Source organism: Biomphalaria glabrata, chromosome 9, assembly GCF_947242115.1.
Source record: "Biomphalaria glabrata chromosome 9, xgBioGlab47.1, whole genome shotgun sequence".
Classification (NCBI taxonomy): Eukaryota; Metazoa; Mollusca; class Gastropoda; family Planorbidae; genus Biomphalaria; species Biomphalaria glabrata.
Window position 1 is genome coordinate 23921272 of NC_074719.1, and position 13531 is coordinate 23934802.

A 13531-nucleotide genomic window follows, 5' to 3' on the forward strand; every position below is an offset into this window, starting at 1 on the left:
AAATGTACCCCATACATATAGGTCAGTTAAATACAATCAAAATGCATTCTTTTTTATTAAAACAAAAATAAACGATTTTAGTAAATGGTAAGAAGAGTGCATTATAAAAAATACATCTTTTTGTTTGCCTCCTTCGGTTGAGAAAGAATTATGAACCATCTTCTCATGGAAATAAGATGAAGGTTTTGGCATTAGTTATTTTTGTCCACGCAGCTGTGTCCAAAGAAACGGCAAATGGTAATGCATTTGCGTCAGGGATTCTGCCAGTCTGTAGCACTGTATGCTGTAAGGTGCCAATGGGTCAACGTCCCTCATGATTTAATGGTATAACTACAAAAACAGCGGATGTTTGAATGCAAAGTTTTCCTTCTCCAAGGTCTGTAACCAGTCGAGTCCTACTGCCTGAAACTTTCTGGTATAAGCGCCTACATGGCTGTCTACAACTGGGAATCCTCAGACAGGACTCGGGATGGGGAATCCCTTGTCCAGGCCTACCAACGGGATAATGGCGCCCGCGTAGGCGTCGATTCCCTACTGGACTTCACTGAAGGTATGAGCGCCAGTTACTTACCTGTCATATTCTCCTGTAAGTGATTGTTTATTTATGTGTCAAAAATATGAGAAATTACAATGGATATAGGGGACCTACGAGTTTACAGGGTGTTTTTTTTTGGGGGGGGGTAGCTCATACGTTCCAGATTTTCTTTTAAATTGTAGCGCTAATGTATCTTACAAATTAAGTTAGGTTATCAACACTACATTTGGCTTTAGAAAGACTGATGATGAAAGACTTTACAGGAAAGTAACTAATATTATTATAGGATTGAAATGAAGGGAATATCAAATGTGGATCTCTAAATGGAATTATCTGATGTCTGTGTGTAATAAAATAATGAATTGCTCAAAACTGAACAAGTCTATTTTAAAGTAGTTTTCACAATATTTTATTTAATTTCATTGTTATACGAATTGTGAATGAGATTCATCAATGGAAGGGACAGTTAACATGAACAGTTACAAAAAGACTAGTTTAAAAAAATGAACAATCAGATTTATATGTATGTCAATGAAGTAGACTGTCATAGAACAAAAACATTTATTTGATAGTTTTGCTACTTTTCTAAGCTAATGATGGTGAACAAATAAATTTGACTAATAATATACAAATTAATTATTTTAGTGAAAAAACAAACAAAAAAAACAAAACTAAACAGAACAGAAGATCTAGTATTTTTCTTATAAATGAGAAAAAAAAAGGAAGATCATACCTTGAAAAAAAAATAAAAAATTACAAAGTCAACAACATTTTTTTTTTTTACATACGTTAGTGACCAACAAGTTTGATAACATATTAATATCTTTTATTACATTGACAATAATACACGAAATGTTCAAGCTCCATAAATCAATTATATTATTTTGCTATCTCTACAATTTAACATTAAGTTAAAAAAAAAGATTCAATTTAATCATTTATAAGATAATCATAATAATAAGGCTTTCCTTTAAGTCCGAAGAAATATCTGACCTGCTTTTTATTGATAAAAAACTATATGTAACATTCAGATCAAGCATTTGAATAAGACTCAAACTATTCATACCCAATATAAAAATCAAACATTGCGCTGCACAGCAAAACAAAAAAAAAACAACAACAAATGAGTATGCCATCATCTTCAGATACAAAGTAAAATATAAGCATCACTTATTTAGGGAAGAAATGGATACGTTTGACTGCATTTACACCTTGACTAATGTGTCCTTTAGCTAATTGTCTCAGTCCATAACTGGTCCTGTGGCTCATACAGTAATTACATAGTACAGAAACTTGTATCCATTGGTCTGTTTAGTTCCAAACAATGTGAACATAATGGACAAATATACTATGTTAATACTATTATATCTAGCCCCTAATAGTAAGAAAGCATGATCTTACTTCATAGTAATCATAATGGTGAAGCCTGTGACAAAGAAACATTTTGTTTGTTCTAATTATCTAGGATTCTTTGAGATTTGGCAGCTATGCCAAATGGCCAGGTAAATTACAAATGTACAGGCCAAAATATTAAATGTTATTAATGCTTGTGTAAAACAAGAAATGTGGAGAGGGGGGAGTGTTTTCGGAGCATAGAATATATGTAAACATAAGTAGTTCAAAAGAAAGACATGAAATTCATGTAGAATAAAACATGTGAATCCACCAAGAAAGAAAATAAGAAAACAATTATTATTTCTTTTTATGTAGAAATGTTTAAACTCTATTTTTGTCTTCAATGTTGACTATTCTATTTTTTGCACCCTAAAAAATCTTGAGTAGCTATAGCCCTATCCACACAATGATATGGATGCAACATAGAGATAGATGACTTTTTACTTTTTTTTTCCTATTTCTACTGATGAGTTTTAAATTGTTTATTAGACTTATTATAATTGTTATTCAATTAAAATAAAATTCCATCAATATTGTTTTCCAATTCTGCAATGAATTCCAGAATAATTTTCCTTGACTTTGACAAAAAATGTGTAAACAAAAATTTATATTTATAGAAATCAACAAATTGACTATTGTAGATAATCTTCAAGAGGTTTTTTAACTCTGGAATCTTCAAAAAATGTCAACCATATGAATAAAAATTTCAAGTGGGATCTTAAGGCAGCAAATGCTATCACAGTATGAATGATTGTGAAATAAACTGAAACAAACAACAACCATCTTTCTTAATTAAGATACACACCAATATCCTTTGTTTAGAATATTTATAAGTATAACTTTACAAACATCACAGGTTATCACAAAATTCTGACAATTATTTATCAACAATCATAACTTATCAACACTGATTGAATTGTCAAAATAATTCAATTATTTTTATTTACATGCTACATAAGTGAAAAATGAGATGCATTATCTCTATTGCTCTGTAAAATGCAATACCATGGAATAGTCTGTAGTGGGGTTTTTTTTTCATTATAATAATAATGCAGGAAAAAACACTTTGTAATAATGCTAGACTTCAAATTTCTTTTTAAAGAAAAAAAAACATTATCTTATCTTATGATCACATTATAAATATTTGAGCATTTATTTAAAGATCCAAAATTGAAAACATTTTTTTAAAGTCATTAACAATATTTTTATTCTTTAAAGTAAGTTTGGAAAGAGTTAAAATAATGTGCTAATAGAAGTTGACTTTGACAGTTATATGTAGAGTTATCTCCTTCATATTTACACCCACATTTGTAAAAAATACAAAATACAGAAATACCCAGAAAAATCTCTAATATACAAGTAATAAAATATAAAAATAATAATAAAAAACAAAACGAAGGAAGAATTGAAAGGGGCTACAAAATAAAAAAAAAAAAAAACTTTTTTAATTACACCACTAAAATAGAATGTAGGTTACAATTACATTTGAGGCACTTAGTGTGGTATTGTTGTTCTAAAGATATACATTATTTTTGGTCTTTATTATTTTGGACAAAAAATAAAGTTCACTTTGTGTGTTTTTATTATTATTCAGCATACAATAAAGAATGGAATTGTGCACAAAAATGCAAGTTCATTTGAGAATTTATAAAAACTGGATCTAGTGATATTTAATTTCAAAATCTCCATTATGTAATTGCAGGAACATTTTTATGATTTAAAAACAAGTAAACATAAATATCATTTATAAAGTAACACTTCATATTTAAGCTATACATGTCATTGTTATATATACAAATAAATATTTTACAATTTATATTTAAAACACAATTGACTTTCCAGACACTTTTATTTCAAAAAAAAGAATACACTTCATGTCACTTAAAGCCTAATAAATATGGCCATCATACGCTTTCATGTAAATATAAAAGGTTGACAAGGTTCAGTATTCGCCAGTATATGGCATGTATGTAACATATAAAACAGCATTACTTGTGACTGTCAGGTAATATGTTCTTAAAATAAGTTTCCTACATATCAGTAGTTTACAAACAAATGATGTCTTTTTACTTAGTTAAGTACTAATGTAGAAATTCATTCAATGCTAACCCTTGAACAGACAGAGTTTAAGTCATTTAAACACCCACCATTGTGTTCCAGGTGAAAAGCAAATGCCTTGTCTGCTACATGTTGTCTGCCTCAAGTTCCAGAGTGGCTTGTTATTTTGATGCGTGGACTTGTTCGGGCTGAGCTGGCCAACTGCGGCCTCATGTAGCTGGGCAGAGTGGCCCTTTTGGTGGTTGGATTATATTCCAGTATTGGAGCATTAGTCCAAAGTGTCTGTCAAATATGTAAATATTTTGCTTTAGTGGGGTTTCTTATATCACAGATTTATTTGAATGAGCTACAATCATAGTTATGAATAATATTTCAAACTCAAATCAGTAAATCTAACCAGTTCTTGAACTCTATTTAGTATGCTACATTCATAGACATTTGGCTTCAGTCATATAAAGTCACATGACTTCAGTCTACATCATCATCAAACCCATTTGAGTGAGGGCTTTAGAGGTTCAAATCCTCTCTTGCAAAAGCCGTGGACAGAAACCTTGCTCTTTTGCGTAGTGCAATTATGTCACCATTATTGTGTGATAATTCAAACATAAATCATTAAATCTAACAAGTTCTTAAACTCTATTTAGTATGCTACATTCATATATGTTTGGCTCTTATGACTTCAGTCTATATAAACTCTTTGACATTTTGTTTAATTTTCTTTTCCAAGTATTAGAACTCAAGTATATCGTAACATATGGAAACATCCTGTTGTAGATTTCCTTTAAAAAAAAATAATCTATAAATAATTGTTTCTCAATATTAGACCTTATTGTACTTTGCTCAAAGCAAATGTTTACCTCTTTGGCTTCCCTTGACCAAAGTAGAGCAGCCTCGTCATCAGAATGTGATCCAGAGAAACTAAGTATTACAGGTCTCCCTTCACTTCTTTAATAAAGAAATCCACATTTGTACAGATGCATTCAATTTATACAAAGCAAATACTTATAAAATATTAGTGAAATATAATAATTGTAAAAAAATAAATATATATTGAATTTATTATTTTATATTGAAACAAACAAACAAACAAACAAACAAAAAAAAATAACTTTTATACTCACTGAGTGGAAAGCAGCCATTTTACAGGTTTATCTGATATTTTGTTTTTACTCATTAGTGCCAGGTCTGTGCCACCAGCATACAGGTCTAGCGTACTGGCGATACTGGTGGCTCTACTTTCCATGCTGACAGATATAGAAAAATAAAACTATTAACATAAATAGATTATAAACACAGACAAAATAAAATATTGAGACATTTAATATATTTTTGATTATTTTATAATGTTATAAATGTATGACATTCATTACACCACACAACTATTTGGCTTAAGTAGATAATTGAATGTAACTGACAAAAATGATCAGAGTATTATTACTTCTTATAAATAGTGTTTCTTCCATGCTCCTATAAAACACTCAGTGCACTCTTTACTGGGCATGTAGGAGGGAAAGAGTAATTGAGAGTAAGGTTTTCTTTCTTTCATTAGGTGCTCAGCCAAAACAACTCAGCTTGAGTCCTATTTCAACTAAATATTCCTTGTCTACACTGGGATTTGAGCTCAAGTCTTCTCAGTTCATGGGTAGGGAATCCAAATGGTTTGGTATCTATCAGACATACATTATTAGTTTTCACCTACTTGTAGGCACTGGGTCTAGGCATTCTGTATCTGACACTGTCATTGTCCTGTGATGGTGTAGAGATGTCATCATAAGAAGACCAGCCAGCAGAGTTGCAGTCACTCATATTTGGAGTGGACAGAAATGCCATCATCTGAGAGAAGAAAAGAAACTTATAAACAGTTTAGTTCTCATTAAGTTAAAGTTATTTCAAGAAAATTTAGCCTACTGAATAAAAAATTGAAATGTTTTGGAACAAAACATTCAAATCTCTTTCAATCTGCCCATGTGGAATGTCACCAGAGAATGCTGACCATGCCCTTCAAAACTGTATTCTTTACCAAGAGGCAGGAACTAGAAACTGGCCCCAAAACACCCCTACAGAAAGAAAACTATATGGAAAGCTCCCTGATTTGGAAACCACTGAGCAGTTCATCTGATATATTGGTCTAGCCATCAAAAAAAATTCTTGCTCCAAGAAACTAAATAATCAGTCTTACACTAATAGCCCAAGATCCAGTTTGATACACCTTACCTAAAATGGTCAGTCTTACAAGCTTACAATAAGTAACATACAACTTATTTTATTATTATCATACAGCAATAACAAAACCAAGACCTCCCCTACAAAATAAAAAAAAAAAAAAAGGTTAAGGTAGTGGGTCACATTACTGATTAAAAAGTGCATCTACTTTCATTTATTATAGTAAATATATTGGATGGCTGCCTGTTTGTGCTGTATGCACTCTGAACTGCCATTCAGTTGCCTCAAAAGTCCTAGGTTCAAACCCTGTCCACTGCCTTCCCCCATCATCTTGTAGGAGGTTTGGACTTGGATGTAATTATGTTCAGATTCTGAAGGAACATGTCAAACATTGCAGTAACTATAGCTTTATGTTCAAATTTAACTTAATGCAACTATTGTCATAAGTCTAACTTAAGGCAACTGAGCACTATGTTGATCATAATGATTAATTTCTTGGTTTCATACATAAACAGATAATAATAATTTAGCCCTGTTGTAATAAAAATATCTCTATTTATAGAAACTAGAAATTTATGAGAAGCTACCATCTCCACTAGATTAAAATGATTTGGTACGAAGTAGATACCTTATCATCTTCAGAAGACAGACACAAATGAGAACTGTAAGAGCTAGCAGTGTCTCTCAGAAACTGATTCATTCTTTGATCTTTCAAATCAGAGTTGGTACTGATACAACTGAGGCGTCTGCTTGAAGGTAAGGAAGAGTCAACATCACCGCCCAGCCCATCATGCATTCCTATTGACATGACAGAGCCCTCAAGGTCAGTGTCAACATGAATATTGGTGTAGTCCAGCCGCCACTGAGCATCAGGGTCTTTGGGTTGAATATTTCCTAATATTATACTTGCATCAGAGCTCTGTCTCCCAATCACAGATAATGGCTTCTTAGGTGATCCAGTTGAATGATATAAGGATCCAAAATCTGAAGACTTAGAATGTGTTTCTGAGGAAGTGTAACTATCTTTATTTCCAGACAATTTGGGGGCTCTCTGAACTTTCTGAACTTGTACATTTGCATTCTCAGGAATAATGTCATTTAACAACTTAAATTTTAAATTTGCGTTGGACATTTTCTTGTAGCTGTCTTTGAATGACTGAACACGCGCTTCATGGACAACACTGTCCTCATCAGAGTCCCCATAAAACTTTGTATCAATGCTTAGCTGCTCTGTTTCTTCTTGCTGGCTACTTATTGGATGTTTCATGGCACTGTTTTCACTGGGTGTGAAGTTGGGGGTGTTTGTGTTCTGAGGACGAACATTGCTTTGAAGATATGTAGGCTCACCATTTAAAGGTCTAGACACATTTTCTTCTTGGGGAAATGTTTTGTTATCAGGAATGTTTTTGTCAGCATCTACCAGCATTTCAAGAGGTGTGGTAGATGAATTCGACAATTTATGCACAGCGTCTTGTTGAGAATCTGATATATCAAAAGTAACAAGTTCCTTTGAAACAGAGGATGGTGAAGTTAGGTTGTGATTAATGTCTTGAGTTTCAAGAGTTTCTGTGACCACAACAGATTCTCCCACTGAACTTGAGATGTGTTGACTGAGATTGGGATTAGTTTGGTCTGTAAATTTGTCTTTAAGTTTAGATGACTTTTTATTAGAGCTGAGATTCAAGTCAACTTTGAAGTTTTTCTTAAGGCTTTGCACTCTTCTAAGAATAGTGTTGGATTTAGTCTTCTCGATGTGCTCCTCAACAAAGTGACCATTCAAGGCGTCTCTGTTTGTTTCACTCAAGATGTCTCCATTAAACTTGTTGGCCAAATTGTTTTCATAAGTTAAGTTCAGATGAATGTCATTCTGTAAAGTATTGTCTGTTAAAATGTTGTCTTTTAAATCTATCTCTTCTTGGCTATTAGTAGTTGTGTCTTTATTAGTTGTATCACCTCCATCCCTAATAGAGTTCTCTTGAAACACATCATCTGACTCAGCTGTTTTATTAGACTCTAAAGAAACACTTCTTTCATTAGATAGAATGAATACTTTAGTTTTTGATACTTCATCATTTTCTTCACTTTGAAAGTGTATTGAGTCAGGTGAGTCAGGCACTTCGTTATTTAGGTCTGTAACAAGCTCTGCTGAACACTCAGTACTTTCCTGTGGTGTACATGATAGACCATTGACAGAGCTCTCAAATCTTTGCTCTGTTTCTTTTGTAATTTTCTCATGAATTGAAGAGATTCCACTGTCTGCTGACTTTCTTGATGCTCTTTTCTCATAGCAAACAACAATATCCTTATTTACATTGGAAATATCTTGGGGATAGTTTTTACATGTTTTATCTTCATTACTGCTAGGTCTTGTAGTCACCTCATCATGTTTATGTATGGGTAAGTTTAAATGAATGACATCTGCAATGTGTTTCTCAGCCACAGGAATTACAGTCACCTGCTGGATGTTTTTGAATGGTTCTTTTGGCTGGGCATAGCCTGAGTCGTACATTGAAACAACATCTGGTGCTATGGTATCACTGATATCAGAGTGATGGCTATAATTGGAGCTGACCCCTGATGTGTTGGTCTTAATAGAAAACTCGGTGTGGGCAGAATCAGCTGACCATGTCTTAGTGAGATCCATTTTGTTCTCAAAATTCACATCGTGAGAGAAGATATTTCTTTGATCAAAATGATCTTTTACGTTAGGCATAGAATTTTCTCTAGAATTTATTCCTATGTTTTTAAGGTCTGAATCCATTCCAGGGAGCTCTATTTCTAAATATGAACTATTGCTATCATCCATATTGCTCTGGTCAATGGAATCATCCCCATCTGTGCCTTGCCTATGTATAAGCTCTTTCACACGTTTTTCCACTTCCACAAGCCGTGCAAGACTCTCAACATCACTCTTTTGTGAGGAAGACTGCCATGACTGAAGTTCCAAGTCACCCGATAAAAATGCTTCCGCCATGAAAGATGATGCTTCTGATGGAGTTTTCTGCCCTTGAGAGAAAACATCAAAGGTGATGAGAATGCCCTCCCCAGTTCCTACCCAAACATTGTAGTCTAGGGAGAGAATGGATGTGATTCTAGCAGCATTAAAATAAGTTTCATCTTCCTGCAAAAAAAAATAAATAAATAAAAAAAAATAAGTTTTTGTTTTTTTCAAATAAACAGTTAGTCAATATTAAGAACATTTCTAAAGAACAGGAGTTTAATATATACCATTGTACTAAAGAGCAGAAGTTTAATATAGACCATAGTACTAAAGAACAGGAGTTTAATATAGACTATTGTACTAAAGAACAGGAGTTTAATATAGACCATTGTACTAAAGAACAGGAGTTTAATATAGACCATTGAACTAAAGAATCCTGACTGTAAAAAAAAATATGCATCTAGATAAATTATTTTCATTATGTTCAATTTCAGTATTTAAAACAAAAAAATCGTACTTTTCTCAGATTTGGAAACTTTCCTGTACGGGTATCGTACAGCATTTTACAAGTGATGTTCTCAGGATCCCACAATTCCAGAACAGAAGATCCTCTGACAGAGATCCAGACACCTGGAAGACCAGGGACAAGGGACAGTATGGTGTCATAGGGATTAGTGGATACTGTGAATCTGTCTTTGGGATCGAGAGTACTGACAAAGATGAAGAAATAAATAAAAGATTATATTAATCAACATTTTAAAGACGTTGTTGCAAAAAAAAAAAAAAAAATTGTGTTGAGAATGACAAAGAGACATTATTATCAAGCCAAATTTCACATTCTTTTAATTGCATTGTTTGGTCTAAATTGATAGTGCCACCATATGACCATATGCTAAGTATTTGTTCAATAAAGGTATGCAACTAGTAAGTAATTTTTACAATAGCCAAATAATTTCAATTTAAATTAATCATCAAAGGCATTAACAAAAGTGTTGTCTATTTTTTAAGCTGTTCTTATACAGGAGGTCCTGATGATTACAACTCTTCTCCTAAATAGTGTTATACTAGATTGTTTTGACTTGACTAGTTTCAGGTCATTAATGCCATAAACACAAACTCTTTCCAGACTAACCTGCAGCAGTAGGCCTATTTCGTTAAGATAAAGTTGCCTCAACAGACTTACCTGCCTCAGTATTTCCAGCACCTTCTACAACTTGCTCCTCATAATAAGCATGTTCTCTCTTTTCTTTAATTACTGTTTTAATGACTGTTCCATTTCATTACTAAACATATTATATATTCCTTAAAGTGATTTTTTATAATTCTTCAAGATACTGTGTTTGGAAAGGTGTTAATATAAAATAAGTGCTTACTGTATTTAGAGCAGTATGTACGTGTGTTCCAACTTACACAGAAAATCAGTTTACAATGTTACATAGGAACCAATCAATGTTGTAACCTGAGAACCCCCTGTATACAATAAACACAGAAATAGAAATGCTAGCATGTTTACCTGGCATTGATAATTGAGACATTGTTTCCACATGCACACCAAAGTTTATTGCCTAGGACCTGCAAGCAGGTGACTGGAGACTGACCAACAGGTAGATAGAATAGGTCATAATTGGTACACTGAGAGCTCACAGCCTAAACACAGAAAATAAAAAATTAGCATATGGTATAAAAAACCATCTTGCTAATCTGACTTGCTAATTAAATATATATATATAGATATATATATAAAACCAAATCTTGCTTCTGGAAAAGGATGGGCTTTAAGGACAAAAAAGTGAAGTCAATATGTTGCAAATCCTCCTCACTTTAATCAAAATTTTTTGCACAAGTCGCTTTGTCATTCCCCTTAGAATATATATAAAACATTGTTGGCAATGCTGGTTCTTTGGGTCAGAAAAATGCTGTTTAGAAACAGACACAGCTCCGTAAACCTATATATTGTTAATTTCTGACTTAGTTACCTTTCCAAGATGCCCCCACTATAAAGAAACAGCTTCACATTTTTATATTAAGTGCTTAGGGGAGATGCATCTAAAACATCATTAGACCAGCATGAGTGTTATGAGACACAAAGATAGAGGCACTTTTCTCATTCCATACACTAGAACAATTTTGTACAAATGCTCCTTCTTCCCTGGTGCCATGAGAGAATGGAATGGGTTGCCTGAATCACCCAGGAAAACCAACGATTTAGCAGATTAACAAGCAAGACTTTTTTGAAGTAACACCTGTAATATATAAGATAAGATTAGACTATGGTGACAGAAACAATTTCTAGCCATTGCCATCCCCCGTCATCCTGCGGGAAGTTAGGACTAGGAAGTAAATTATCTTCAACTCCGAAGAAACATCCGAAAAATGTTACAAACATTGCACTATGGTGGGAGCAGTTCCTCATAATCATTCATCTTAGGTATACATGTTAACTATAAAACATGCCTTTCTGAACAGTTTTGATCTATAAGCTTCCAATCAACAAAGAATGCTATTGGTATACAAAACAAAAGACATACATTTTATAAATGTTTTCATGGGTTTAGAAGACAAGATTTTACATATAATTATCTAAACCATAATTTGTTCTATTTTTGGGCTATTTACCTCGAAAACAGCAATAGTTCCATCAGCTAAACCAGCAAATAGTCTGTACATTTTGTCACCATCTTCATCTTGATACACTTGCATTGACAATACTGCATCATGTAGTCTCTGCTGCCATAGTAGCTCCCTAGAATATAATATTGTGAACTATTATCATCTTGTTGTTTTGATAATTTCAAAAAACATTTTTCAGAAAGTTGAGCAGTAGAAGAGCATGTGAATTTTATTTTCAATATTTTTTCACCTCTTAATCAAGCAAAATAAAACAAAAATACTATTTGAAAAAAAAGCCTATCTAAGGGGAAGATCTATATATTTATAGCCATTTCTATCAATACTGTAAGATTTATTTCGCTTAATCATAATCAAAGTAAAATAATTAATTACCATTACCTTATTTACCTTAATTAAATGGTTACTTTTTTTAAATGATTTTTGTTAGCAATGATGGATAATTGTGCAAAGTTTCAACTTTATCTAAGAATGGGAGGAAGGAGAGATAATATGTACAAATGTTGTACCAAATAGACAGAGTGAGTTGATATAAGCTTTGTTAAAACAGGTTAACAAAAGTTTAAGGGGAAAACCCAAGAAAATAAAAAAAAAACATATATTTTTTTTAGTGTATCACATTTAAAAATTAAAAAAATAGAAATTCTTAGAGAAACTAAAAACTAAGCAAAAGTTGCTTGGATCATATTGACAATCTACATGCAAATCAATTTTATAAAAATGTCAAATAGTATAAAATTAGGACTTTTAAATTCATATCTCTTTTTGTACTTGTGAGAAGTTTTATTAATAAAAGTAAAATGCTATGATAAAATAATATTATCTTATCATATATAATACAGATGTTACTTCAAAAAAGAAGATGAGTATGTCCTACGTGTCATGCATTCAGTCATGCATATTAACCAATGACTTAAATTCTGCCAAGTCACTGGTTTTCCTGGCTAGCTCAGGCAATCCATTCCATGCTCTAATAGCACTAGGGAAGAAGAAGTATTTGTACAAATTTGTCCTAGCATATGGGATGAGGAATGTGTCTTTATCTTTGTGTCTTTCTGAGTATTTTATTCAATTTTGTTTTTGTATTTGTATTAAATCTAGCAGGTACATCCAATACTTACTTAGTTATACTTATACTTACTTAGTTATACTTGTACTTACTTAGTTATACTTATACTTATTTAGTTATACTTACTTAGTAGACTGGCTGTATGAGAACACAAACCAGGACAGAGTCCCAATTAAAACCATATCATCATTAGCATACACCATAGACAACACTCGTGTTTCAAACTGAAACAAATATAAGTTAATATTAGAGGACCATCACATTTGAGTAATATTTCTGTAAGTGTACAGTCAAATTTTGTGTGTGTGCAAATATTAGTAAAAAGATGGAAATAAATATCAGTGATTTAGGTAAACAAATATAACATTAAAAAATGCACAAAATGTAACAAATTAAATTTATTTAAAAGTTGTATCCTATAGAATTTCATTAGAAAATGAATTCAATAAAATACATTTGAAGTTGATTTAATATATACACTTAAATTTGAAAAATTTCAGGTCAGGTGAAAATCTTATTTTCTTTAACATAAAATAGAATACATTAAATTTGATTTTATGGTGCATAGTGTTATCTGTCAACACAGCATTATATATTTTTTGTTATATAATTTGTTTTTAAATATTTAAATAAATATAAATACAATACAAAAACCAAAATGAATACTACAAAATATCTAGGCAACACTACTATTATAAATTGAGTCATAAGAGAAGATGAAAAAAAATAACATGAAATAATA

At 32.0% G+C, this 13531-nt stretch overlaps 1 protein-coding gene across 15 annotated transcripts in view; it reads right to left on the reverse strand.

Annotated features, from left to right (window-relative positions):
* Nucleotides 1-928: 928 nt before the first annotated feature.
* Nucleotides 929-13531, reverse strand: part of LOC106079591 (uncharacterized) — a 145052-nt gene continuing 132449 nt past the window's right edge. For 14 of the 15 annotated variants that reach the window (XM_056040165.1, XM_056040164.1, XM_056040158.1 and 11 more), the window contains 9 exons: nt 12916-13013; nt 11709-11835; nt 10606-10739; nt 9610-9802; nt 6780-9272; nt 5688-5821; nt 5110-5232; nt 4846-4933; nt 929-4270 (listed from right to left, as the gene is read on the reverse strand). In XM_056040165.1, coding sequence (XP_055896140.1) covers nt 4130-4270; nt 4846-4933; nt 5110-5232; nt 5688-5821; nt 6780-9272; nt 9610-9802; nt 10606-10739; nt 11709-11835; nt 12916-13013 — 3531 coding nt within the window. In that variant the 3' untranslated portion in view covers nt 929-4129. The remainder of the gene's footprint in view (nt 4271-4845; nt 4934-5109; nt 5233-5687; nt 5822-6779; nt 9273-9609; nt 9803-10605; nt 10740-11708; nt 11836-12915; nt 13014-13531) is intronic. The other variant, XM_056040154.1, reaches the window with a different exon arrangement.